This window comes from Sceloporus undulatus, chromosome 4 (assembly GCF_019175285.1).
Source record: "Sceloporus undulatus isolate JIND9_A2432 ecotype Alabama chromosome 4, SceUnd_v1.1, whole genome shotgun sequence".
Taxonomy (NCBI): Eukaryota; Metazoa; Chordata; class Lepidosauria; order Squamata; family Phrynosomatidae; genus Sceloporus; species Sceloporus undulatus.
Window position 1 is genome coordinate 232844063 of NC_056525.1, and position 26337 is coordinate 232870399.

Sequence of the window (26337 nt, forward strand, 5' to 3'; positions counted from 1 at the left end):
AGAAGCCGGGATGACTAAATTGAGGTTTTTTGGGGGGCACATCATGAGAAGACACATCTTATTAGAAAAGATAATAATGTTTGGAAAGACAGAAGGCAGTAGGAAGAGGGGAAGATCACATGCCAAATGGATAGTCAAAGAGGAGATGGCCCTGTCTGCAGGATTGAGAGCGTCATCAAGGATAGGGTGTCTTGGAGATGCCTCATTCATAGAGTTGCCAGAAGCTGATGTTGACTTAAGGACAGTTAACAACAACATCTGTCATGGTGAAGAACAGAGGTGCTTTTTTAATAAAATTAAAATGTACCACATTGCTAGTGCCACGTTGTTAATACACTACTCTCAGTAACTAAGTACTTTTTAAAAAGTTATGACTATCATCAATATGTTATTTAAATTCCCCCCCCCCATTCACTGAAATGGAAAAATAAGTAACCTGTGCAGCAGAATGAGATTACAGAATCAAAATTACAAAAAGAAGAAAGGAGGCAGGAGCTTTTTCACACTACATAATTTATATACATATAGCATATACGTGTGTGTGTGTGTGTGTGTGTGTGTGTGTGTGTGTGTATACATATCCTGAAAACAAAATCACATTCTGGAAACTGCATCATCCCTGAACTTTAGGGTTTTGTTTCTTTCTGTCCCCACCTACAGACCTCTATTATAAGACCATCTATAGTAGCAAGTACATTTCTATACTGCTTATCAATGAACTAGCACTCCCTAAGCAGCTTACAATGTGTAACCCAATTGCCCTCTCAAGCTGGCTACTCCCTCCCCTAGTGTGTGCTTGTGTTTGTGACAGAAAAAAGGTAGTTGATAAAGGAATTTCAGCCTTATCTGAAATTCTGATATCTGGCATATCAGAAACTCTACCTGATAACAGGTGCACCCAACTACACCAAGCATAGCTGTTCTGGCAGACACTGGGCAGTATCATATTAATGGTTTGCATGCACATGTATCTTTTTTTGCAATGAGGCAATAGCTGTTTGTACCCACCCACCACATCTGTGAAGGCCTGGGGGAGGTAGCTGATGCTTAGTCATGGAGGAGGAAGGCAATTCAGATCATGAAGATGCTGCCGCTTTGGGCTGAGAAAACAGAGAGTGCCCTTCATTTGCCAGTGGACCTTTATTTCTTCCCCCCTCCAACTAGAGACAGCTGCATCCACTGAATTGCCTCTCCCCTTTCATTTCCTCCCCACCAGTAAGTAGCTGCTTTAGCAGGGGCCCTTCCTAGGGTCTGACAGTTGCTGGGACTCAGGGAGCTATAGGTGGAGTGTTATGCTCCATGTGTTCAGTGTAGGATTGTCCAGATGGGTATTTCCCATCTTGTGCTACCTTGAAATGCCAGGGAGTGAATCTGAGGCCTTCTACATTCACATCATGTGCTCTGTCACTGAACAGCATACCCTCCAACTATCCCAGTTTGACAGGGTCATCCCAATTTCATTTTCTATTGGCCCACTTTTTCAGCTGCTTTTTAAAGGTCTTGGTTTCTTTCTCCTTGTCTCACTTTCCCCCTTTGCCTTTGGCTTACTTCAATTGCTGTTAATTAAGTTCACAGTGCAAAAATAGTTTGCACTCAATTAACACACTAGGAAGGAGAGGAGAGGACAGAATTTTGCTCTTTCAGGTAGACTCAGGCAAAAGCTAACTGCTGCAGCTTTTCCTAGTTTGTGTGCTCTTCCGTATTAACAACTTTGGTTTTCTTCATTTGCTGAATACATGGTGCAAAGATAGTTTGCACACAGTTAATTCAGAAGAGAGGAGAGGAGAGACAAAGGAAGGACAGGGTGCAATCTTGCCCTTCTTTGTAGACTCAGGCAAAAGCAGGCTGCTGCAATCTCTCCTAGCTTCTGTGTCCTTCCCCATTTATAATTTTTCTGTCTTGAACACATTTCGATGTTGCTTGGCCAAATATGTTCCCATTTTCATCTATGAAGTACTGGAGGGTATGGAGCCATGGTTTCCCTTAACACAGTTATGATCTCCCCCTGCACCCAATTCCCTTCAGTTATTGTAACGTGTATTCAAAACTATGGCCTGTTACAGACTGCCAAAATAAAGCTGCTTCGGGTCTCTTTGGAGGTATGCTATTTAAATGATGCATGGGTCCTAAGAGTCCAGAGGTCGCGCCAAGGCCATACTCCATTCCTAAGCACTGGAGTGCAGCTTTGGTGCAGCTTCCAGATTCTTAGGATGAGTGCATCATTTAAACAGCATACCTCCAGAGACCCAAAGCAGCTTTATTTCGGCAGTCTGTAACAGGCCTATGAGATCACTTGGTCTCTGTATAATGAAATCAGACACCATCCGTGGTGTAATTAGGATCTTGGAACCAGGAGATGAATTGCTACAAAATGTAACATCCTCTGCAATTTTTATTTCAAAACTATTCAGCGTAATGAAGGCCTTAAGGGAAAATTGGAAAGTACACCTGGTGCTTCATGTTGGCACTGAAGCAAACCAGAAAACTGAAATAAAGGCATTCTAAGACAGAGTGATCCTGGATCCTTGGAAGCTCTTTAATAATGATAACGGCATGTGGCAGGTGCAACTGGCAGAGAGAGTGGCAGATGATCTGCCTGCACCTGGAATAACACAGCCTTAACTGCTTCAACCTTTGCCTGTCTTTCTTAACTTCATTATAACAGCCTGTCCAATTTAAGACTTAGATGTTCCAGTTTGGCCCATGTGCGTGTCCACAATGATCCCTGCTAGTAGACGGGAGGGTAGGGGGCAATATTAAAAGTCCACAGCAAGGTTGCCACAATTGACACAAAGAGAGACACAAAATACAATGTTTTTGTGCATAAAAGATAACATCTTGTGCAAAGAAATATAACTGAAATGCAAGAAATCCCCAACAAATATGCTAAAACTCTTGAAATCTTGCTCAGCAGGGAGAAGACTTTCATTTCATATGCAAGAGTGAAATAAGCAATCATCTATCTATCTGTCTGTCTGTCTGTCTGTCTTGCCATTCCACCAGTAATCGCACAGTACCAACAAGGGAGATAGGTTAATTTAATCGATCATTGGCACTCTGCAATTACTGCAATTACATTCTGCTGTGTGCTGCAGATAATTGCTGTTCTAAACTGAGCCTGGTGTTTGCTTTCACTATCATAGCATGTTGTATAAAGGTGTTTGTACACTATATTGTAGAATAGACTCTACAATGTAGAGGGATTGTTGTTCTTGGCACCAAGCACTTTCCTAGGCCTGGCAGAGTACTTTTTCAGATATCATTGCAGGTGCATAGTGTACCTACCTAGTTCTATTAAGCTATATTTGCATTAAGTCTGAGCTGTGGGGAAGAAGCGATCAGAGAGTACAAGTACAGCAATTAGTATATCAAACCCTGTCCTGACTTATCAAGCCTGATCTTAATATTCAGCAGTGAGTTCTCTGTGGCCCTGTCAATCAGTGCAGAGCAGTGAGATATTGGAGGGAGAATGCCAAAGCAATGAAATCTTAGAGTGCTGAGAGGCAGATGGGAGTTGTAGCTCTTCACCTCTGGCTCTAACTCACCACCTTGTTATGCAGCGGTGCTGACCAGCTTTGATCAGCAGAGTTTCAGAGAATAGGCTGAAGACCCTGACAAACTCTCCAAGCCTTCTCACTCTTCTTCCTCAGATGTCTCCAAACTTCTCCAGGATTCTGCTGGCTCTTGTATCTTCACTCAAGACACCAGACAACTCAGTAGTCTTATATAAAAGATCTACTTTATTCTACTAATACTATATGCCCTACAAACCACAATCTCTACAATCTCCAAACTACTCCAACTACCCACAAAATACATTGGCAAACATAGCAATTATTATAGCCATTGTTAATCACCACCCACTAGTCAGTTTCCACCCAGTGGGTGTGTACATTCATTTTGATTGGTTCACATAGTTCAACTCATACTTAAGACCAACCCAAGTATTTCATCATTTCACCTTGTACACTTAATGAATCTCAGGTGTTTCCAATTGTACATTCTACAATTCTGTCCTTGACATTCAAGACTTCTAAATTACATTAGCTTTTTCACCTGTGTGGCTTCTTAATTGCTCTTGCTTAGTCATTGTGACTTCCACATACATGTTTTATTTCTATTACTGTATATCCCATGTTGCATTTTCCTTAACAATATTGTGGTTATAAGGTTGGACTATGACTCCCAGGAGATCAGAGTTCAAATCACTCCTCGGCCAGGAAACCCACTGAGTGATCTTGGCCAAGTCATACTCTCTTGGTCTCAGAGGAGAATAATGTCCCACCACCTCTGAAGAAATCCTGCCAAGAAAACCATATGAGCAGGTAGCCTTAGGGTCACCGTAAGTCAGAAATGGCTTGAAGGTACACAACAATGACAAACGCATTTTTTCAAAGAAAAGATTATGCCATCTGCAAGAGACCCTTCTTGATTTGACATGCAAATGGAGTGATGGCAAGGCTTTCAAGTATCATTCTTGCTACTGACAGATTGGTGTAATGGATCCAAAAATGAAGCAAATAAAGAGAGGCTGGATTTCATTTGCTTTGATTAGTGCTAGCAGTTAAATAGTAAAATAGTGATTAGTGCTAGCAGTTAAATAGTAAAACCATACTGCAACCTTGTGTGCATTTCTAAATAAAAGCAGAAGGTTGCTTTTCACTTGGCAAAACACATTTTTATTAAAATCCAGTATACCTTACATACTGAGCCTATACAGTTAGAAGTAAACACTACTGAGTTCAGTGGAGCACACTCCCAGATAAGTATGCAAAGGGCTGTACAGTAGTTATTAATTTTTAGCTAGTGGTTTGTTTGGCTTGCACGCATGGTATTTTTAAACAGTGTTAGCAATTTTGAGCATAAATAGTAAAGCAAGAAATGAACATCATGATGTGAACTTCTAGAACAACTTCAAGGTTAGGATTTTAAAAAACATTTTTGAAGTAGGAGAAGAGAAATTATATAAAAGATTTAGGCCTTCATTTTAAAAACTCTCCATCTCTCTGCACCTGGATAAAGCCCAAATCAGTAATGGTCAGTATGAGGGTGATCATTTGTAAGTTTTCCATCTAGTTCCCCCTGGATTTGAATAGACAAAAGGAAATTACTTCATAACTGCTAACATTACTTTTTGTAAATGTAGGTGCAATTGCAGTGACTATCCTTTTGTCACATAAAGACAATGGTTGCATGTGTCTGGGAGGACCTCTTCAGACCATTGTTCCTCCCATACCTAAACACACACATGTTGGGCTGCTTGGAACATCATAGCCTTCTCCCTAATTTTATATCCCAGTAAAATGAGGGCTTTCTAATTTCTGTTTCATTCTCTCACCCAGTGTCCAACAAACACCATTTTGTAGACAGCAACTTGCTCTACCAATTTCGAATGAATTTCCGTCGGAGAAGGAGGCTGATGGAGCTACTTGCAGAGAAGTCCCGCCAGATGCCAGAGAGTCATGATAGTCCCTTTTGCCTGCGCAAGCAGAATCATGACAACAAAAAACACACCAGTTTCCTCTCAGGTACAGTATCTGTTTGATTTGAACTAGAGATGTCTGCTGGAACCCTGTATCTCCACAGGTAAAGGTAGTAAGAGGAATAATGCTATTGTATTATTATCTATTGTATTTCCAGCATAAATGTTCACATTATGTTTCTATGCACAATTCAAAATGCTGGCGATTTCCTTTGACATTTTGATTTGCTTTGGGGCCAGAGTTATATTAGGGGCCATCTCCTTCATATTATCCTTCCAGCTGCATAGGATCTGAAGCAGACACATTTTCCTGAGTCCTGCCTACCATGCTAGCATGCTTTATCAGGATAAATGAAAAGGCCTTTTGGGTGGTTGTGTAAAACCATTGGGATATCTTTCTCTCTAAGATACAATTGGCTATCTCCCTTGCTATTTTCATCTACCACCACCTGCAAATTTTCCACCTCTGTACCCATTTTCTGCTAGTTGTTAAAGACCATATTTCCTTCCTTAATGGCATGGGCAGGGTGCAGGACAGACAAAACATACGTACAGTGGGCCCTTGGTGTCTGCTGTGGTTTGGTCCCAGGACCCCTGTGGATAAAAAAATCCACGAATGATCAAGTCCCATTAAATACAATAGATAGTAAAATAGTGCCCCTTATATAAAACGGCAAATTCAAGGTTTGCATTGTGAAATTTATGTATTTTTTGAATATTTTCAAGCCGTGGATGCTTGAATCAGTGGACGAAGAATCCGTGGATACTGAGGGCCAACTGTATAGTTAACTGCAGATAACATATTTTTATTGACCACTAGCTGAAGTGTACCAAGCACTGCTGGGAGCCATATCTAAAAATGGGGTCTCCTGTTTCCCCTGTATTTTTACTTCAGGGATCTTAATAGAAGAGAGCTCTTCCCTGCTTTCTTGACCTTTATTAAATCTGAGACATCTTAGTTGCAGTGTCTTAGAAACCACTGCCTATCTTCTAGCTGAGCTGTACCTGGCACTGCCCAGGATTGTACTTTAAACAGCAGAAGACGTCCTAGAGTCTCTAATTTTCCCACCCCTTTTAAATCTCAGGAATCTTAAAGGAGTACCCCCGAGTACCCTATCTCATTTTAAAAATCTTTTTAGTAACTTCAGGAATGTTACCATCAGCGAGCCATTTTGATGGAGTGATGGCCATTGGTGCCATAAGGGCATTCAGAGTCTTGTAGTCCAAAAGAGCAACATTTTCTAAGGAGGTGGCTGAAAGAGGTACTCTCTGAATTTACACTTTGTACCTTGAACAGATTACTCTTGAAGGAATGTAGCCCTCAGGAGAAAAGGGGTTATCTATCCCTGCAATGCAGCATGTTTTCACACATGAGAATTAAACCTACTTTCATTACAGGAATGCTTTTTCTCCTGAGGGCCACATTCCTTCAGGAGTATTAAAAGGTGATGGTAGAGAGGCCACTGCCTGAAGCCATGGATGGTTGTCATAATTGTCCACTATTACCAGGGACAAAATGTAGGACAAATTCAAGACCAAACTGTAGGACAACTGCAGGACAAAACTCAGCCCAAAATGTAGGACATTTAAGGTCCTCTCTTTTTCTTAAATGTCCTACATTTTGGGCTGAGCTTTGTCCTGCAGTTGTCCTACAGTTTGGTCTTGAATTTGTTCCACATTTTGTCCTTGGTAATAGTGGACAATTAGGGCAACCCACTTGCTTAGATGAGCTTAAATATATTTTTAATTTCAAAGAGAAAGCAGAAAAAGAAGTTTCTATAGCACAACTGAGTGTTCTGCACAATATTATTTTTACATTTTTACATTTATATTGTGCAAACAGTAATCCTTAAAACATGGAAAGGCCCTATCCCATTCCAATATGCTGTTGTCCATGGTTAGGCAATTGAATATTTAAAAATATGGAAGTTGACCCTTCAACCTACATATAAAATTAGAAATTGTCATCATCTGCCAATATAAAAAACAAGACTAGAAATGTCCCTCAGAAGGTTCCTGAAGGTTCTGAGGGAGAAATCTTAGAAAAGAAGTTGCTTTGCTTGCTAAATCATGCTAGGCTTTAAAAGTACCATTATATTAACATGATATTTAGTAATCAAACTGATGATAAACACTAGAATATCTATAGAAGGTTTGTTTAACATGTAGAAAGTCATATTCAAAAATATAGTCATATTAGAGCTCGTACAGACAGGCCAAAATAAAGCTGCTTCAGGTCACTTTGGAGGTATGCTGCTTAAATGATGCATGTGTCCTAAGAGGGCAGTTTTGGCACAGCTTCTGGCCTCTTAAAATGCATGTGTCATTTAAACAGCATATCTTCAAAGTGACCCGAAGCAGCTTTATTTTGGCCTGTCTGTATGGGCCCATTAGTCTTTATTGGTACACAAAGGGAGCTTGTTATGCCTTTGAGACTAACTGAGAGAAAGAAATTTATGAAATAAGCTTTTGTAGACTAAGTCTGATGAAGTGGACTGAGTCTACAAAAGCTTAAGCTACAAACCTCTTTCTCTTAATTGGTCCTGAACGTGCTACAGAATCCCTGTGTATGGCAGAAAGTGATTATGAACAGACCTTGTTAAGTTGGCTTTTTGGACTGCAACTCCCAGAGTTCACAGCCAGTGTCACTTATAGTGTGGACAAAGTTAAGATTTTCAAGTTTTGATCATAAATGTAAGTTACAGTGGGGCCTTGGTATCCATTGGGGTTTGGTTCCAGGGCTTCCCATGGGTTCCAAATGTGTGGATGCTCATGTCCCATTAAATGCAATGGCATAGTAAAATGGTGTCCCTTATATAAAATGGCAATATCATGGTTTGCTTTTTGGAATTTTGGAAAATATTTTTTTCAAATCGTGGATGGTTGAATCCATGGATGTAGAATATGTTGATGCAGAGGGTTCATACACGATAGTCATATTCCGCCTTTCTCTTTGGTTTGTACAGTAAGTCCCACCAAGGAGATAAAGATAGTCTCAGCTGTGAGACGGAGTAGCATGAGCAGCTGTGGAAGCAGCGGGTATTTCAGCAGCAGCCCAACACTCAGCGGCAGCCCCCCTGTACTGTGCAACCCCAAATCTGGTAAGGACTTCTAAGGACTGTTTCAGATTGCTCTTAAGAGGCATATGTTCTCACAGTATAGTTCATTGGATTTTGATGGTTGTTGTCATCTCCGCATTCATTTGTTCTTTTCTTTTGAGTATTACTTTGAGAGTCAGCATGGCATAGTGGTTTGAGCATTGGACTATGACTCTGAAGACCAGGGTTCAAATCCTGGCTTGATCATAAAAACCCATTGGATGACTTTGGGCAAGTCACACTCTCTCAGCATCAGAGGGTGGCAGTGGCAAACTCCTCTGAAGAATGTGAAGTCGAAGGCTTTCATGGCCAGCATCCATAGTTTTTTATGGGTTTTTTGGGCTATGTGGCCTTGTTCTTCCTCTGAAACCCTATGGTAAAGTTTGCTTTAGAGTTGTCATAAGTAAAAAATGACTTGGAAGCACACAACAACAATAACAGCAACAACAACAACAAAGTATCAATTAGTGGGGAGAGATTCCAAAAGGTTATTTTTTAAAGAACTGGATAAGTGGTCTCCTGAGGTAGTCCTATGATTGAAGGCAGAAATTATCATCTCTCTGAATGAATTTTTCCCTAACGCCATAGCGCAGAAGTTTAATGTCACTGATGCGCAACAGGTTGAGCATATCAGAAATGCTTAGTTCCAGAAGTGTTTTGGATTTTGAAGTTTTTTTTTAAATATTTGCATATACATAATATATCATGGAGATGGAACTCACGTTTAAACATGAACTTCTTTTTGTTTTGTGTACACTTTCTCCACATAGCTTGAATGTAATTTTAGACACAATGTAATTATAGACACAATATTTTAAAATAATTAAATGCATGAAACCAAGTTTGTGAACACTGAACCATCAGCCACCCATGTGGATAATTTTGGATTTCGGAATATTTTGAAATTCAGAGTTCTGGGTAAGGGAGACTTTACATGTAAATCATTACAATGATAACGGGGGGGGGGGGGGGGAAAAAAAAAAGGAGAAAAAAAGGAGACTTTTTTTTTCTTTCCAATGTGTCTTGGAATTAACAAGAAACCCAAGAATAAAATATTTCAGCTGGTGTTGGAAATTTCTGTAAAATAATCTAGATCAAGTGAAATATTGTTTGAATCCCCCCCCCCAAAAAAAATTATGAGCAATTATAAACACCTCATCCTTTGGACTCACTTGCCTATCTTGAAGAACCCTAAGACATATTTAAATTTGTGAATGGTGGGGCCAAGCATAAATGTGGTGTTAAATACATCTGTGAGATCCAGTTGTGGTGTAGTAGTTAGAATGCTAGGCTGGGAAGACCTGGGTTCAGATCCTGACTTAGTCATGATGGTTGCTTTGTGACTTTTGGATGGTTCAGCTTCTATATTAGGAAAATAGCCAAATCTGCCTCACCGGGCAGTTGTTAAAATCAAAATGTGCTTTGAATGTATCTGCATGCAATTTGTCACACACTGAAATTCAACTTTCCTAGCATCAATCAACATTTAACCACGCTTCCAACCAGCACATTTGGTGAACTAATTCTCAGATGTGGCAGCAGCAAGGCAGCTGTTGTTTCCATTTATTTCAGAATATTATGGGACTAAGCAGTTGTCAGAAAGAAAAATTAATAGATCCTAGAGCAAATCAAGCCAGAACTCTTTCTAGAAGCCAAGATGGCTAAGCTGAGGTAATACTTTGGCATATCACAAGAAGATATGACTGACTAGAAAAGATAATGATGCTTGGCAAGGAAGAAGGCAATACTTATTATTATTATTATTATTATTATTATTATTATTATTATTATTATTATTATTATTAACCTTTATTTATAAAGCGCTATAAATTTACACAGCGCTGTACATACAATCTTTTTAATTGGACGGTTCCCTGCCCTCAGGCTTACAATCTAAAAAGACACGACACAAAGGGAGTGGTGGTGGGGAAGGGTCCTCTCTAGTAGGATAATACATATAAAATACATAGCAATACAGGAAATGATTAAATAAAACAGGCAACAAAAGAACATCAAATAGCAAGTGACAATTATGCAATGCCTGGGAACGCTGCCCTGAACAGGATGGTCTTCAACTCCGTTTTGAAGCTGGTTAAAGAGGTGATGGCTCTTGCTCGCGGGGGAAGAAGGTTCCAGGAGTGAGGGGCAGCGAGTGAATACGAAAAGTGGATGACCACATGACAGGTGGACAGACTCAATCAGAGAAGCTGCAGCCCCGAGTTTACAAGATTGAGCAAGAATATTTATAACAGGGTGACTTGGAGGTATTTCCTTCACAGAGTTGCTATAAATTGAAGTTAGAATCATAGAATCATAGAATCATAGAGTTGAAAGAGACCCCAAGGGCCATCCAGTCCAACCCCCTGCCATGCAGGAAATCTAAATCAAAACATCCCCAACAGATGGCCATCCAGCCTCTGTTTGTAGCCCTCCAAGGAAGGAGACTCCACTATACTGTGAGGGAGTGTGTTCCACTGTCGAACAGGCCTTACTGTCAGGAAGTTCCTCCTAATGTTTCCTGCAGTTTGCATCCAATGTTCCGTGTTCTATTCTTTGTAGCAGAAGAAAACAAGCTTGCTCCCTCCTCAACATGACATCCCTTCAAATATTTAAACAGGGTTATCATATCACCTCTTAACCTTCTCTTATCCAGGCTAAACATCCCCAGCTCCCTAAGTCTTTCCTCCTAGGGCTTAATTTACAGACTCTTCACCATTTTAGTTGCCCTCTTTTGGACACTCTCCAGTTTCTCAATGTCCTTTTTGAGTTGTGCTGCCCAGAACTGGACACAATATTCCAGGTGGGGCCTGACTAGAGCAGAATAGAGTGGCACTATTACTTCCCTTGATCTAGACACTATACTTCTCTTGATGCAGCCTAGAATCACATTGGCCTTGTTAGCTGCCGCATCACACTGTTGACTCATGTTCAACTTGTGGTCTACTTGGACTCCTAGATCCCTTTCACACGTAGTTTCATTCAGCCAGGTGTCCCACATCCTATATCTGTGCATTTCATTTTTCTGCCCTAAGTACAGTACCTTACATTTCTCTGTGTTGAATTTCATTTTTTTAGCTTAGGCCCAGTTTTCTAGTCTGTTCAGGTCATTTTGAATCTTGATCTTGTCCTCTGGAGTATTAGCTACTCCTCCTAATTTGATGTCATCTGCAAATTTGATAAGTATGCCCCCAATTTTGTCCTCCAAGTCATTGATAAAGATGTTGAATAGCCTAGGACAGAGCCCTGTGGAATCCCACTGGTCACTTCTCTCTAGGATGAAAAGGAGCCATTGTTGAGCACCCTTTGGGTTCGGCCAGTCAACCAATTACAAATCCATGTAACAGTTGCCTTGTCTAGCCCACATTTTACAAGCTTGTTTGCAAGAATATCATGGGGAACTTTGTCAAAGGCCTTACTGAAATCAAGATATACTATATCCACAGCATTCCCTTCATCTACCAAGCTGGTAATTTTATCAAAGAAAGAGATCAGTTTTGTCTGGCATGACTTAATTCTCTGAAACCCGTGTTGACTTTTTGTGATTATGGTGACTTGACTTGATGGCAGTTAATACTGCAGACACACAGAGGCCATTGTAACACAAGAGTTCAGAATTCAATGACGTTGATCATACCCTTTTGACAGAGCTTGAGAAAGTCATCTTTTGGATACATCTCCCAGAATCCCCCGGCCTGCATGGCTACTATCCATGTTGACTGAGGGTTCCTGGGAGCTGAAGGTTCAAAAAGGTAACTTTCACAAGCTCTGCTGTCAGAGCAGCAGGACTGATCTAGCAGGATTGGAAATTGGCAGTCTGCTAAAAGTCAATGGACATGGAATCATGCACTTGGCCTGCGCACAAGCATTTATGTGGTGTGTCACCAGCACATGGGTGGCAGCTTGAGCAAGTGCAATCACAACCCCGCCAATAGTGAGACTGTGAGAATCAATCCTGAATCAGCTTAAACTACAAAATTTCTGCCCAGTTTAACAGATTTTTAGATCAGCCAGTGATGCTTCTCTATTACGGGGTTGAAACTGTAGCTGCCATCACCATAGCACACATGAGAAGTCATTTGATTTATTTGAGGTGATAATGAAACAGGGCAGCACATGAAAGGGAAAAGCAACAAAGCGATAATGCTACTGGATAGAGGAATTATGGCATACTTTCGGTCGTAACATCAGCTCACATTTGACAAGCCGCCCTTTAATGAGATGAAAGCTGTCAGCGTTTGAACTTGTTTTCTTTCTGGGTGATTTCCTGTGCTTACAGAAAGATGAAAAAGCACCCATTTGTGCTCTTCTTCCTCAAATTAAAAATCAGAGTTGGATTTGTGTGTGTATGTGTGTGATCAAGTAATATCCACCTTCTTTCACTGTCTATGTATGTTTATCCAAGTTGCCTTTCAAGGTATGGTGATCCCATGAATTTCAAAGGGTTTTCTTAGGCAAGGAATATTCAGAAGTGGCTTTGCCAGTTCCTTCTTCTGAAATACAGTATAGTCTACAGCACCTGGTATTCATTGAAGGTCTGCTATGCAGGCTATCCTTACTCAGCTTCTAAGTTCAGATAGGATCTAGTGCCTTTAGGGTATTTAGGTTCTATCCATCTTCTAGCCACAAACTATTTGCTTCAAAGGTTTGAATAACTGAGGCGGGATACAGACAGGCAAAAAGGGGTGTGTTCATGACGTCATGAAGGTATAGCCTTCAGACAGCCCTTACCTGAATGCCGCCATGAACACGCTGCCCGCACGCCCCAAGCGGGAAGAAGCGGCATTAAAAAGGTGCCGCTTTTCCCCGCTTCTTTTCTATATGCTGCGCAACTGCGCAGCTCCATCTATAAGCTGCTGCACCGGTACGCCAGAATTGCTACGCCGCTAATTTAAGTTGCCCATTTAAAAGCTCCGTGTCTGCTGCGTCGCATAATGAGTCGGGGTCCTGGAACATGCGCAGTTTGCACCGAGGCTCTAATTAGAGCGTCAGATGCCATGCAGATGTGGAAGCTGCAGCACAGCTGCACTCTATTTTAATGCTCGTAACCCTAACCCTAACCCTAACCCTAGAGCAACATGTACGCATGCGCTGCTTGAATTGTGGAAAGTTTGGAATTTAAAGTGAACCCCTACACACATTCCTGTGCCATTTTCACCTAACAATAAAAAAACGCTAAAACTTTAAATATTTACATATGTACAAGGGAGGTGATGGGGGATGGCAGGGGGACAGCGGTGGCAGCGGCGACAGCTGTGGCTGTGCATTGCAGATTCAGCAAGAGCGCGGGGACCAAAGGAGAGGAGGCATCCATGATGCTGGTGACAGTAGCAACGTGCAAGCGGACAAGGATGCCAACACCAGCTGATCACCAGCTGGCAAAAGACCACCATTGTCCTTGGGCAGGGCGGGGGGAAAAGTTTAAAGGGGCCTGGGCGCTTTAAATGTGCACATATGCTTTCTGCCGCCGGTGCTGAGCGCCGCAGCTGCGCATCCGCCAGCCGGCAAAAGAAAAAAAAAGCCCCATTTTTGGCTGCCCGTGCGGAAGCTGCCTCTCTCTTTGCAGCGTCCTGCGAGGCGGCGGTATGGAAGCTGCGGGTAAGAAACGGCCCCAGGTGAGGCGTCTTCACTGCCCCCCATGTGAAAGCCCCATACACCTGAGCCACGCCCCCAGGACGGGCGGTCTGGAGGCTCCGTATTCATCAGAATACACCTCCAAGACGTCTTCTCCTGCCCGTCTGTATCCCGCCAATGAATAATCTGGTGCTCTCCATTGTGTCAGTCTTTAATTGTGAATTAACAGAGCATGGTCTGAAAGTGGCCCCAAAAAATCAGTGACCATTGGATATGAAAACACCCTGGGTTCGCCCTTATGATAATTGGGGCTTTCACGGAATAATGACTGCACAATGGCTACTCATTTGCTGCATGGAATCCAGAAGTCTTTCCTCCTGGTTGCGTTTGTATTGTGGTTCCATTACATTGTCCCACTACAGTAACATGCCACTGAGAATGTGGATTAATTCCTTCCCATTCCATCCATGAAGCTTAAGAAGCCGTTGCATTACTTCTGTTGCATACTCCCATGCATATTTCCTCAGAGATAAATAGCAAATGAATTGGCACTCCCAAGTAGAAGTACATAGGCTCTTTATCAATGACTTGGATGACAGAATTGGGGGCATACTTATCAAATTTGCAGATGACACTAAAATAGGAGGAGCAGCTAATACCTCAGAGGACAAGCTCAAACTTCATAATTCATTTATTTTAATTCTTAAGAAGCTGGACATTTCTCTACTAAACACATGTATAAGAATGCACATGTGGCCCTTTTAAAAATAAAAACAAAATTGAGCAACACTGATTTTATTTGATTCTGTTTTATGGGGATAAATGTCCTTCCCTGTTTGATAAACCCCCTTGTCATCTTCTCCTCTGCTCCTCAGACAGCACTTGAAGCAGTGCTGTTCCAGTGTATCATTTTTCCAGCACTAAGTAAACAGTTTGCAGGCCCATAGCCTCAAATATAATAAATATATTTTAAATAAATCTTTTCAAAATGGCAGCAATATTCTCCACAAACTACCTTTGCACTTTGCACTAATTTTGGAACAACTCCTGTTAAACTGAGGACAAGTGGGAAACTGGGAAGAAACTGGGACATTTTACAAGCCATTGAAAAAAAGAGGCAACAGCGTTTTGGGATTGCCCCAGCCAAATTAACACACTTGGAGGTTATGTTGATACATCTAGCAATATATTGCTATCCATGTTAAGTCAGGCCTTTTAAAAAATTTCCAGAGAATGTTTCAGGGGATCTATACCTATGAAGATAGCACTACTGTTTCATCATTCTAAAAAAAATGATAGTAAGAAAAAGGCGGAAGAAGCCATTGGAAAACATGTGAGCATTACAAATGGGTTGCAGTACTATGTGCATGAGCAGGTATGGCTTAGTTGTTTCACTTAAACACTTCATGTGAAAGTTGACCCAGCCTCTCCAAAACACCTTTATTTAACAGCTCAACTTTGTCTTTGCAGTATTAAAGAGACCAGTGACTCCTGATGAACTTCTAATGCCTGGAGCTCCATATGCCAGGAAAACCTTCACAGTATGTTATTATGAATTATCAATAACTTTATTTATTTTCTCCCACAATGGGACTCAAGGCAGCTTGCAAATTAAAATGATTACAATTTAGTTTAAAAAAAAATAAAATAGACCTAAACTATCAAAAATATTTTGATTGATTGAAATTTTTTTTGATTGAAATTTTATTTATATACCGCTGTTCCTATGATCACGGCAGTTTACAAAACAAAATGAAAATACGATACAGTACAGATTATAGATTCTCCCCCTGGAGAAACGCTGCTCTGGCGGCAAGGAAGAGTCTCTCTGGGCCGCTCCTGCCCAGGTGGAAAGCGGGCGGGCGGGCAGTTAGGGAGGGAGGAGCCTCTTTCTTCAGGCTAGCCCCTGATGGAACTGGGCCAGCCTTCTCTCTCCCTCAGAAGCCGAACAATGACAGGGAGGGAGGAGCCTCCGTCTTCAGGCTAGCCCCTGATGGTACTGGGCCAGCCTTCTCTCTCTGAACAGTTGAAAACATCTGCTTAACAATTATAAAAGGTAATGAAAACAGAACACTTGAAAACAATACAGCACTCTCCTAACTTCACTTCTAAAATTCTTCATCTGCTGTCAGAGTCACAGCAAGGAGGGAGCAATACTAGTCTCCCTAGAGAGAGAGTTGTGGAGCTTAGGGGCAGCCACTGAGAAGGTCCTATCTCCTGTCCACACGAACTGTACTTGTGTAAGCGGTGGGACTGAAAGAAGGACTTCTTTGGAAAATCTCAGGGTCCTGGCAGACTCATACAGGTATAGTCTGCTAGTATGTTTCTAGTACTTACATTTATTTTCTGCTGCTCACAGTATTTAAATAATTTGTTGTTCACACATGCATACACACACTACACTTCAGAGGTGTAATGTATGTTCAGAGGTGTAATCTAAGAGCAACAGTGGAATACACTGCTTCTGAATGTGGTGGAGTCTCCTTCTTTGGAGGTTTTTAAATAGAGCAGAGGTAGGCAACCATTTTGAGCCGGGGGCCGGGTTGCTGTCCCTCAGACAACTGGGGGGCCAAATCCAAAAAATAAATAAGTAAATAATTTTTTAAAAAAATAATTAAATAAATAAACCAGGACAAATGTAGGATAGAATTTTCACATGTAGGACACTTTTATATATAAAATGGAGGACACGCAAAAAAATTTGCTGATTTTTAAAAAAATGTTAATATAAATGCATGTTTCGGAGGCTTCTATAGACAATTGCCCCCCCTTGCCTGCCACTTGCCCCCCCTTGCCCGCCTCCTCCTGATAGGCCAAAGGACCCACGCCCTCACGCGAGAGGCCAAAGGCTCCGGCGGCAATCAGCGGCAGGAACGGGCAGGGGCCGGTCCCAAGGCTTTGCCGGGCCGCATCTGGCCCGCGGGCCGCAGGTTGCCTATCCCTGAAATAGAGGCTGGATGGCCATCTGTCAGGGGTGCTTTGATTGTGAGTTCCTGCATAGCAGGGAATTGGACTGGATGGCCCTCTTCCAATTCTATGATTATATGAAAAATAGGGGTCAAGATATTTTATTTGCTTAGCATTGTGCATAAATAGTGTAACTTGATAAGTGTCAAGTGGTCTAGTGTATAAGGCTGGCTGGGAGTGCATCTGCACTATAGAAATAATGCAGTTTGACGCCATGTTAAATGCTGAAGCTCCATCCTACAGACTCCTGGGATTTTTAGTATTACAAGGTCTTTAGCCTTGTCTGCCCAAGAGTGCTAGTGCCTGACAAAACTAAAAATCCTAGAACTGGATGGAGCCATGACAGTTAAAGTGGTGGCAAACTGCATTCTTTCTGCAATGTAGATTCACCCTGGATCTACAGTTGGCTATTTTTGAAGCCCAAATGATTGGTTGATATTGCATCATTGGAAGTTAGTAACAGGAACTGGCCTCCTCATATCTGAAGATCTCAAGAGAAACAAGATAGTCAGCAGAACTTAAAAGGAGTTTTTCCTTCTAGAAGCAGGGAGGGGACAAAGAGGCAGCAAGAAGAGGCACTTCAAAGGTTAGAAGAAGAAGAGAGAGAAATAAATATTTCTAACAGGAAATATTGGAAATTGTGCCCTGAACTATGTCTGGGTTTAGATGAAAGATTATTAATGGTTCAAAATGAGGATTGCTAACTCATTTTGCCACCTGCATCAAAGAAAAAGCAACCCCAGTGTCTCCCCTCCAAAGAGAAGCCAAATCCAAGTATTGCTATTCCTGGCTGAGAGTTGGGAATTCTACTTTTTTGGACTTTTTTTTAAAAGTAACTTTTCATAGCTGTGCTCTGGAAATCTTTCTTTCTCAGAGAAGAGAGGAACACATAACCAGACCTTGGAAGCCTTACATGATTTGGATTACAATCCAAATCAACTATATTCCCATGCCAATATAGTTGAGGATCTCTGAGAGTTTGTTTGTTTGTTTGTTTGTTTGTTTATTATCCTGCCTTTCTCCTAGAAAGGGACTCAAGGTGGCTCACACGACAAAATCATTTTTTTAAACCTGTACAATCCTTAAAATAAGGATTGTAATCCCAAACAGTAGTTTTTCCAATCTCTGAACATAATTTGTACAATGGCGGGGGGGGGGGGTAGTAAGTGTGGAAAAGGGATGGATTAGAATATTTTTACATCAGATAATCACTGAATGGATTTGGTTTTTACAAAAATATTGATGGTATGAAGGACTAATCGCAATGTCTTCCCTTTCCTTCTCAAGATTGTAGGCGATGCTGTTGGATGGGGATTTGTGGTACGTGGAAGTAAACCTTGCCATGTCCAAGCTGTAGATCCCAGTGGGCCAGCTGCTGCTGCAGGAATGAAGGTAATTTTAATTAAATAGGTAAAAATCATTTTAATAGGGGAGGGGATCCTGTTTTGACATGTTCTCAGAACTATTTCAGACATGACAAAATTCCTAAGGGTACATAGTGGATATGAAGATTGTCATATGTCATGGTTGCATGTGTGTTATCATGTGTGACCATATAATGTGGGGCCTGAATCTTACTACCTTTGTTGTTTACTGCCATCAAGTTGACTTCAACTTGTGAAGACCCATGAATGAGAGACCTCCAAGTCCCCCTATCCTCAACAGCTCTGATCAGGTCTTGCAGACTCAGGGCCTTGGACTCCTTGGTTGAGTCTATCCATCTGGAATATGATCTTCCTCTTTTCCTGTTGCCTTCTACCTCACTAAACGTTATTATCTTCTTTACTGAGTCATGTCTTTGCATGATATGCCCAAATTATGACAGCCTCAGTTCAGGCTTGATTTGCTGCTTTTAGCAGTCCTCAGTATCCATAAAACTTTGTTCCAGCACTACATCTCAAATGAGTTGATTTTCTTCCTGTCAGCTTTCTTCGCTGTCCAGCTCTAACAACTATATATAGAAATGGGAAATAGGATGGCATGGACCATCCTAACCTTAATATTCAATTATATAGCTTTACACTTCAGGCTCTTGTCTAGTTCCTTCATAGCTGCCCTTCCTGGTCCTATTGTTCTTCTCATTTCTTGACTGTCTCTATTCTGAACTTGTGGCAGGGCTTTTCCCTCATAATTCAAACTGCCCTCAGGTCATTGCAAAGTGTACATCTAGCTCATAATTGCTGTTGTCATTCTGCAGAGGTAAAACAGTTGGACACTACTTTAACTTGCACGGCTCAATGCAATGGAATTCTGGGATTTGTAGTTTGGTAGGGCACTAGAGCTCTCTGACAGGGAAGAATCACAAAACTACAAATCCCAGAATTTCATAGCATTGAATCATGGCAGTTAAAATGGTGTCAAACTGCTTTATTTCTTTAGTGTAGACACACCCAAGGACAAGCAAAAAGTTCTGTTGGCTACGTCCAAGGGCCTAGTCCAAATGCCTAATCCCACATTCTGTTCCCTAAGCTAACTAGTTTTATTTTTATTTATTAATTAAAATATTTCTTTCCTTCCCTGTATCATGGGATTTCAGGCAAGTAAAATCAATTTTAACATTTTAAAGCAATTTGGAATTTAAAGTATTTTTTTAAACAAAAAAAACATACTAAAACATTTTAAACAATTTAACCAATGGTTAGAGTAGTTTTAAACTGTATTGGGAATGAAAATCAGCTAGGCCCCAAAAAGCTTCAGTGAAAATCTTGTTTTAGCTTGATACGAGAATGAAATCAGTGTTGGCACCAGTTGGACCAGCAAGCGGAGTCTCTTTCACAAATGGGGTGCCACAGCAGAGAAGGTCCTCTCACATGACCTTCCACAGTGTATTCTTCCCACTGGTAGGAAACATAGGAGGGCTATTCCGGGAGATCCTTGAAGAATGGTCTATTTAGGGAGAGGTGCTCCTTCATCTTGGCCAGCATCCTGAATTCAGGATGGAAGTGTATTGGCAGGCAGTGCAATTCCTTTCGGATTGGTGTTGTGTGATTTCTGCATGGTACTCTGGTCAGGAATCTCACTGTTGTTTTCTGCACTAGTTACATCCTTTGAGTCATCTTCACCTGCCTTTGGAAAGCCCACCAACTGGACTTGAGTTGAGTGCAAGTGTACTCTGTTATCTCCTACTCCCCCAACAACTGATATACAGAGGCATATCGCTGATATGATCGGCTTCATGAATAGTAGCCACTCATGGTCTCAGCCTCAATGAATTGATTCATTTTAAAGCTGTCCAAGTTGGCAGCCATCTTCGCAGTATGTGTCAATGAATTCTACAGTTTAGCTGTGTACTTTGTGAAGAAGTGTTTCCTTTTATTTGTCCTGAACCTCCTTCCAAAGTTTATATTGAAAAATACGAGGCTTCTTCAGGCTCAGCACAGACATAAGAACTGGCAGTGGAGAAGAATCTGTCCTGCTCTGAGAAATGTTGTCTGCCAGAATCACTTGGAACACCCCAATGAAAAGACGAGACCAAGAAAACTTGGCTAGGATGAAAAGGGCAGGAATTTGAAGAACAGCCAAGATTCAGCAGTTTGCTTTCTAGAAGAGTCCTTGACAAAGCAGTACAGACCCCTCTTCTCTGGCTTGAGGGAGCACCCAGCAGCCCATTTATTTCTGGATTCTTGCCCTATGCTATCTTTTTTGTTTAGAAAACTTGCAGTCCTTATGACTTCACACACATTTTGCTCTCTTTTTCTCTTCATACTGTGAAGCAAATGGTATGGGCAAGACTTTTGCCCTACATCATAGCAGGCATAGTTGAAGGCCATTAGTTCTAGTAGGCCATAGAGCAAACCTACTACAGAGCCAATTTTGTTTTACATTTTGCAGTCCAAAAGCTATCAGCCTCAGTGGATTCTGAAGAAAAGCCTTTGTCATGAAGGGAAAAACAGACATTCACTCAAGCCTTGTTTTTTTTAAGGGCTGGAGTGAGGCTCAGATATATTTGGAAGCCAATTCCCATAATTTCTGCTATGTGACTGGGACCCATCTTAAGTTACTCAGTGGAGAGAGAAATGCACTCTGCATGTATTCAATGGGCCTCTGTATTCTGTCATGACTTCATGCATTTGTAGAGTGTATTCTTACCTTTTGTTTCCCTAAAGTGAAAGACAAGAGGGTGCCACATTCCGTACAGAAGTTGGGTGGACTGGCAGTTGAATCTTACATGAACAATGATGATGGGACAACATCCTTCATGGCTTCTGAGGGAAAAGACAAATTTAGAGGATCCAGGAAAGGTTGCATGGCAAACACAGCTTTATTCTCCAAGCTGTGAGGCTGCCATGTTTGTCTCCTAGCATCTACTTCCTGAGGAGGTCACTTCACTCTGCTTAAACTGCTGCAGCATTAGTGATCACTATTGTCATGAAGACCTCATGTGATATCTCATTTGCCCTAGCATAGTCTTGCCTCTTGCCTCTCTCAAAGCAGGTGATAACATGGAGGCAAGAAGAGATCTGTAGCTACGCCAATGGAAGTTAGTGTCTAGAAAAAGGAAAATGATAATACTATTCTATTCTGCTTTGGTCAAACCTCACCTGGAATATTATGTCCAGTTCTGGGCATCATAGTTCTAGAAGGATGTGGACAAACAAGAGTGTGTCCAGAGGAGACCAACTAAAATGGTGAAAGGTTTAGAAACCATGCCCTATGAGGAGTGGCTTAGGGAACTGCGGAAGAGAAGATTATGGGGTGGTATGACAGCCTTGTTTCAATATTTGAAGGAATGTCATATTGAGGATGGAGCAAGCTTATTTTCTGCTGCTCCAGAGAGTAGGGCCTGGAGCAATGGGTTCAGACTATAGGAAAAGAGATTGCACCTCAACATTAGGAAGAACTTCCTGATGGTTAAGAGCTGTTTGACAGTGGAATACACTACCTTGGAGTGTGGTGGAGTCTGGAGGCCAGCTATCTGTTGCATGCTTTGATTATGTATTGCTACATGGCAAAAGGTTGGACTGGATGGCTCTTGGAGTCTTCCAACTCTATGATTTTATGATTCTATGGTTCTCAGTGAGAATTTTGTAAGAAAGAACTTGGAGAGGTTTTGAAACAAACATTGGAGAAATTCCTTCCTTGCTGGACAGTTCTGGGAGTTGGAGTGAGAAGAAAGGAACTTTTCCAAACTCTGGGTCATCTTTCTGCTAAGTACTCAGTAGCTCTTTGGAAATAAGGCTGGTGGAAAGTGACAACTTTTCTTCTCACCCCCAAAGGGTTGGGCTTTATATCCCATGACTGAAACCAAAGAGGGGTAAATATTGACACAGCGATAACATTGTGATTGTAACAAACACCTGCAGCTCCCTCCCTCTTGTCATGGACTCATTGCACAGAAATAGATATGATAAGGTTATTGCCTCTTTCTTTCTTTCTTTCTTTCTTTCTTTCTTTCTTTCTTTCTCTCTTTCTTTCTTTCCTTTTGCATGAAAACTGTGAACTGCCTGTTCAGGGCTTTGTTTTCTTTTCTTTTTTAAAATCTCAGTATGCTGCTCGGTAGGACAGCTGTGTTATCCATGCAGTTGAATACACAAAGCTGGCCTCAAGTTTGCAAGAGTGAATATTTGGGGCTTGTCACACATCTCTTACCCTTCTGTTGTCTGAGTTGAAAAAACAGCACTTTCGTGGAATTGAAATTGCTTTCCTTGGTCATTTGTTTTCTCTGAAATAATACAAAAGATGAAAATGGGATTTAGTACTGTGTTCATTTGGAGGCTAAAGTTCACCTGGAGCTGAGGATCCAAATCTGGTGACCCAGATCTCCATTGGACATTTAAAATACTACACAGTATAATGAAATTTAAAGGGGAGAAGCAAGGATGGTGTGTGGAACCCTTCACTTTGGTGTAACTTCTCTTCCTTCGCCAGTTGCTTTTGTTCAAGTAGGATTCCTAGATCATTTTGGATAGGAATATCCCTCATTTTGTTTTATAAGAATGTATCAAAAGCTGAACCTTTCTGTACTTTAGGCATTGGAAAAACTTGAGTTTTTAAGAATATCAAGTATGGGAGAAATATGAACTGTCCAAGGCTCAGGATTTTGAGAACTTTTTGCTAAAAGGTCTGTTTTGGAATCCTTTTGTATTTAGCTCTGTTAGTGCAGAACTAACTAAAAAAAAAGTGGGGTGTGTGTGTGTGTGTGTGTGTGTGTGTGTGTGTGTGTGTGTGTAGGCACCTACAATGTTGTTTTCATTGGTAAGAATAGAGCTTGGAACTTATAATTGCTGTAGTTCATAATTGAACCAGTGTGGTGTAGTGATTTGAATGTTGGATTATGACTCTGGAGAACCAGGGCTCAATTCCCCATTTGAGCATAAAAACACACTGGGTGACCATGGGCATGTCACACTCTCTCAACCTCAAAATATGGCAATGGGAAACCCTCCCTGAAGAAATTTGCCAAGAAAACCCTATGATAGGGTTGCCATAAGTAAAAAATGATCTGGAGGCACACAACAACAACAACCACAAAGTGCATAGCTAGTGAGTGATCTGAACGAACATGCTGTAGTTCATGTTAGTGAAAAGCTTTGATTATTTATCTAAGCCTTTACGTTTTTAAGAAATCATAGGTAGTCTGCACATCAGAACTTCTTTTCAATGCAAAACCTTGTTCTGTACATATGGGAATCCTGGTCCATACATTAGCGCTCCTGTTCTATGTAAAATCTTCCAGAGTTTCATCCCACAGCTCATTTCACTGCAAGAACTTCCCAGATTTCAAATAGCTCTGATTACTGATCATTGGTTGATATAAGGACAGAAGAATAAGAAGAATGAGTCAAAACTCATTATTTATCATGCCAACAATTGTTTGTGTGGGCCTTGTTACAAGACCCAGTGTATTGTAGTGGTTTGAGTGTTGGACTAGCACTCTGGAGACCAGGGTTCAAATCCGCACTGGGCCATTGGAAACCCACGAGGTGACATTAGGCAAATCACACTTTCCTTCGACCTTAGAGGAAAGCAACGACAACCCCCTCTGAACAAACTTTGCCAAGAAAAACCCATTATAGTTTCACCTTAGGGTCCATTGTAGGAATATTTGGTATATATTGTATATTAAGCAGAGTGCAGCAAATCCAGTGCAATATAAGCTTGTGGTAGAAAACAGGAGAAAGTACTCAGAATGCTTTTGTAAGCCAAAAAAGAAAAAAAATTACATTGATTGTTTCAGGAATTCCATGCTGAGTAGGAAAGGAGGTAGACAAAAGAAGATTATCTAAGCTTCAGTACAAGAGCCCCTAAAGCTGGCTCTTACATGTGTTGTTGGCTAGCATGATGGATACTCCCTTCCCAGTCAAAGGGAGAGAAAGCACTAGCTAACTTTTTGGGAGACTGGGGAAGGAAGTAAAAAAACTTCCATACATTCATCAAAGAAAGAAACAAAGAGGTGAAACAAATGAGCAACCATGCCCTCTCTCACTAATCACTTTACAAAAGTTTATACATCTTTGCATCCAACAGCCACAGGTCCCTTCCATTTTCATTTTAAACAACAATACTATAAGCTAAAAGACATCTGTAGAAAAAATTGTTCTGTTAAGCAGGTGCTTGGGCAGGCACTTAAAAGGAATAGAAAACAAGAGGCAAGGGTATGTTGGCCTGTTTGCCTTGATAAGTTTGGAGCCGCAACAGCTGTACCCATTCAGATAGAGGTGCAGTAGTCCTGGATGTTAGTTGCCAGCATAAAAACACTGCTACACAGTGTTTTTAATTCATCTTGTAAATTTCAGCTGGGGCTGCAACTCAATTCTAGCTGTGCTGCTGCCGCCAGACAGCACAGCTGTGGACTTGTGCCCCCCTGGAGCATTTGCTGGATTCTTAAAATAGCCCTTAGACCAGGAGTGGGCAAAGTGCATCTTGTGGGCCACAAGGACCCCCAAACCCATTTTTGTGCATGGGTCATATTTCCTTCCAAATATTTTTTTCCTCTCAAGATGCCCCAAAATGATCTCCAGGGGTATGTGAGAGGCATTTCTACTATGTTTGGACCCCCACTGCCCCCCCCCGGTCAAAATGAATTTTAGCAAAAATTTTCAATTTGTTGGGTTGTTTTTGTTTTTTTTTGTTTTTTTTTTTGCCTTAATAATGCCCCCAATGGCCCTCTAGTGCCCCCGAAAACATGCCCTCATGTTCTGTAAAGGTATTTGGGGACAAAAATGATTTTCGTTTTGGTGGAAGAATAGAGGTTGCTCACCCCTGCCATAGACTTTCTGCTTTTAGAACGGGTGTGAGCATCAGGATACCATACCCTCCAACATTTCCCAGGGGAAAACTGGGATGTAGGTGGTGAAGCAAGAGTCTAGTCAAGATGACAAAAGTTGTTGATGAGGAAGAACAAATAAGCTAAGAGAGGCTGCAGCGCTTTCTTTTTGTGTAGGTCTGTGTGGAAGATTCTGCTCTCTCCTTCCTTCCTGATGAATTAATTGAGCACAAACTACTTTTGCATTCCATTTGCAGCAACTGAGGATAAAGGGGGAAAGTGAGTGGAAGAAACTGGGACATTTAAAAGTAGCTGAAAAAGTGGGATGACAGAGGATTATTGGGACGGCCTCTGCTAGACTGGGACATTTTGGGGGTATGATTACCAGGAATAATCTCTTGGTCTCCCATTTGGATCCTGAAATCTCAATGCCTAGGTTGTCTTGACCTGGCAGCCCCAGATTTTGCATTGGTTAAACCCTCAACATCCTTACTCAGAAAGGTCTTATTCCCCCTCCTAGAGCAAAAACTTGCTCGTGCACCTTTAACAGTTGTTCAGAAGAGAGAATATCATCAGCTGCTTTTTGTTACCTGCTTGTGAGACAAGCAACACCTGCTGAAATTCCCTCTTCAATCTGGCAATCATAGATATGAAGCCACTGTTATCAATCAGTGTTAAGTCTCCAGGCCAAACCAAACAAAAATCCGTAGTAGAGGTTTAACGCCTGAGTTAGGAGAAAGCCAACATGGAACAGAATTCATCCAAAAGAGGAACATTTATCTTGAGATCCAACTGCCCCCTGTATGATTGAGGATACATCAACACTTTAGAAATAATGCATTTTGGCATCACAAGTATTATACCTCCAGAATATGGAATCCAAGGATCTGTAGTTTTACAAGATCTTTAGCCTTCGATGACCAAGAGCATGGGTGTCTTACAAAACTACAAATCCCAGGATTTTGTAGGATGGAACTATTGTAGTTAGAGCAGTGTGAAACTGCATTATTTCT

General features: G+C 41.3%; 1 protein-coding gene across 2 annotated transcripts in view; it reads left to right on the forward strand.

Moving 5' to 3' along the window:
* The window catches only part of DEPTOR (DEP domain containing MTOR interacting protein), a 741617-nt gene that overhangs the window by 49267 nt on the left and 666013 nt on the right, over positions 1 to 26337 (forward strand). For both annotated transcript variants that reach the window (XM_042461765.1, XM_042461766.1), the window contains exons 6-9: positions 5343 to 5528; positions 8449 to 8583; positions 15622 to 15692; positions 18406 to 18510. In XM_042461765.1, coding sequence (XP_042317699.1) covers positions 5343 to 5528; positions 8449 to 8583; positions 15622 to 15692; positions 18406 to 18510 — 497 coding nt within the window. The remainder of the gene's footprint in view (positions 1 to 5342; positions 5529 to 8448; positions 8584 to 15621; positions 15693 to 18405; positions 18511 to 26337) is intronic.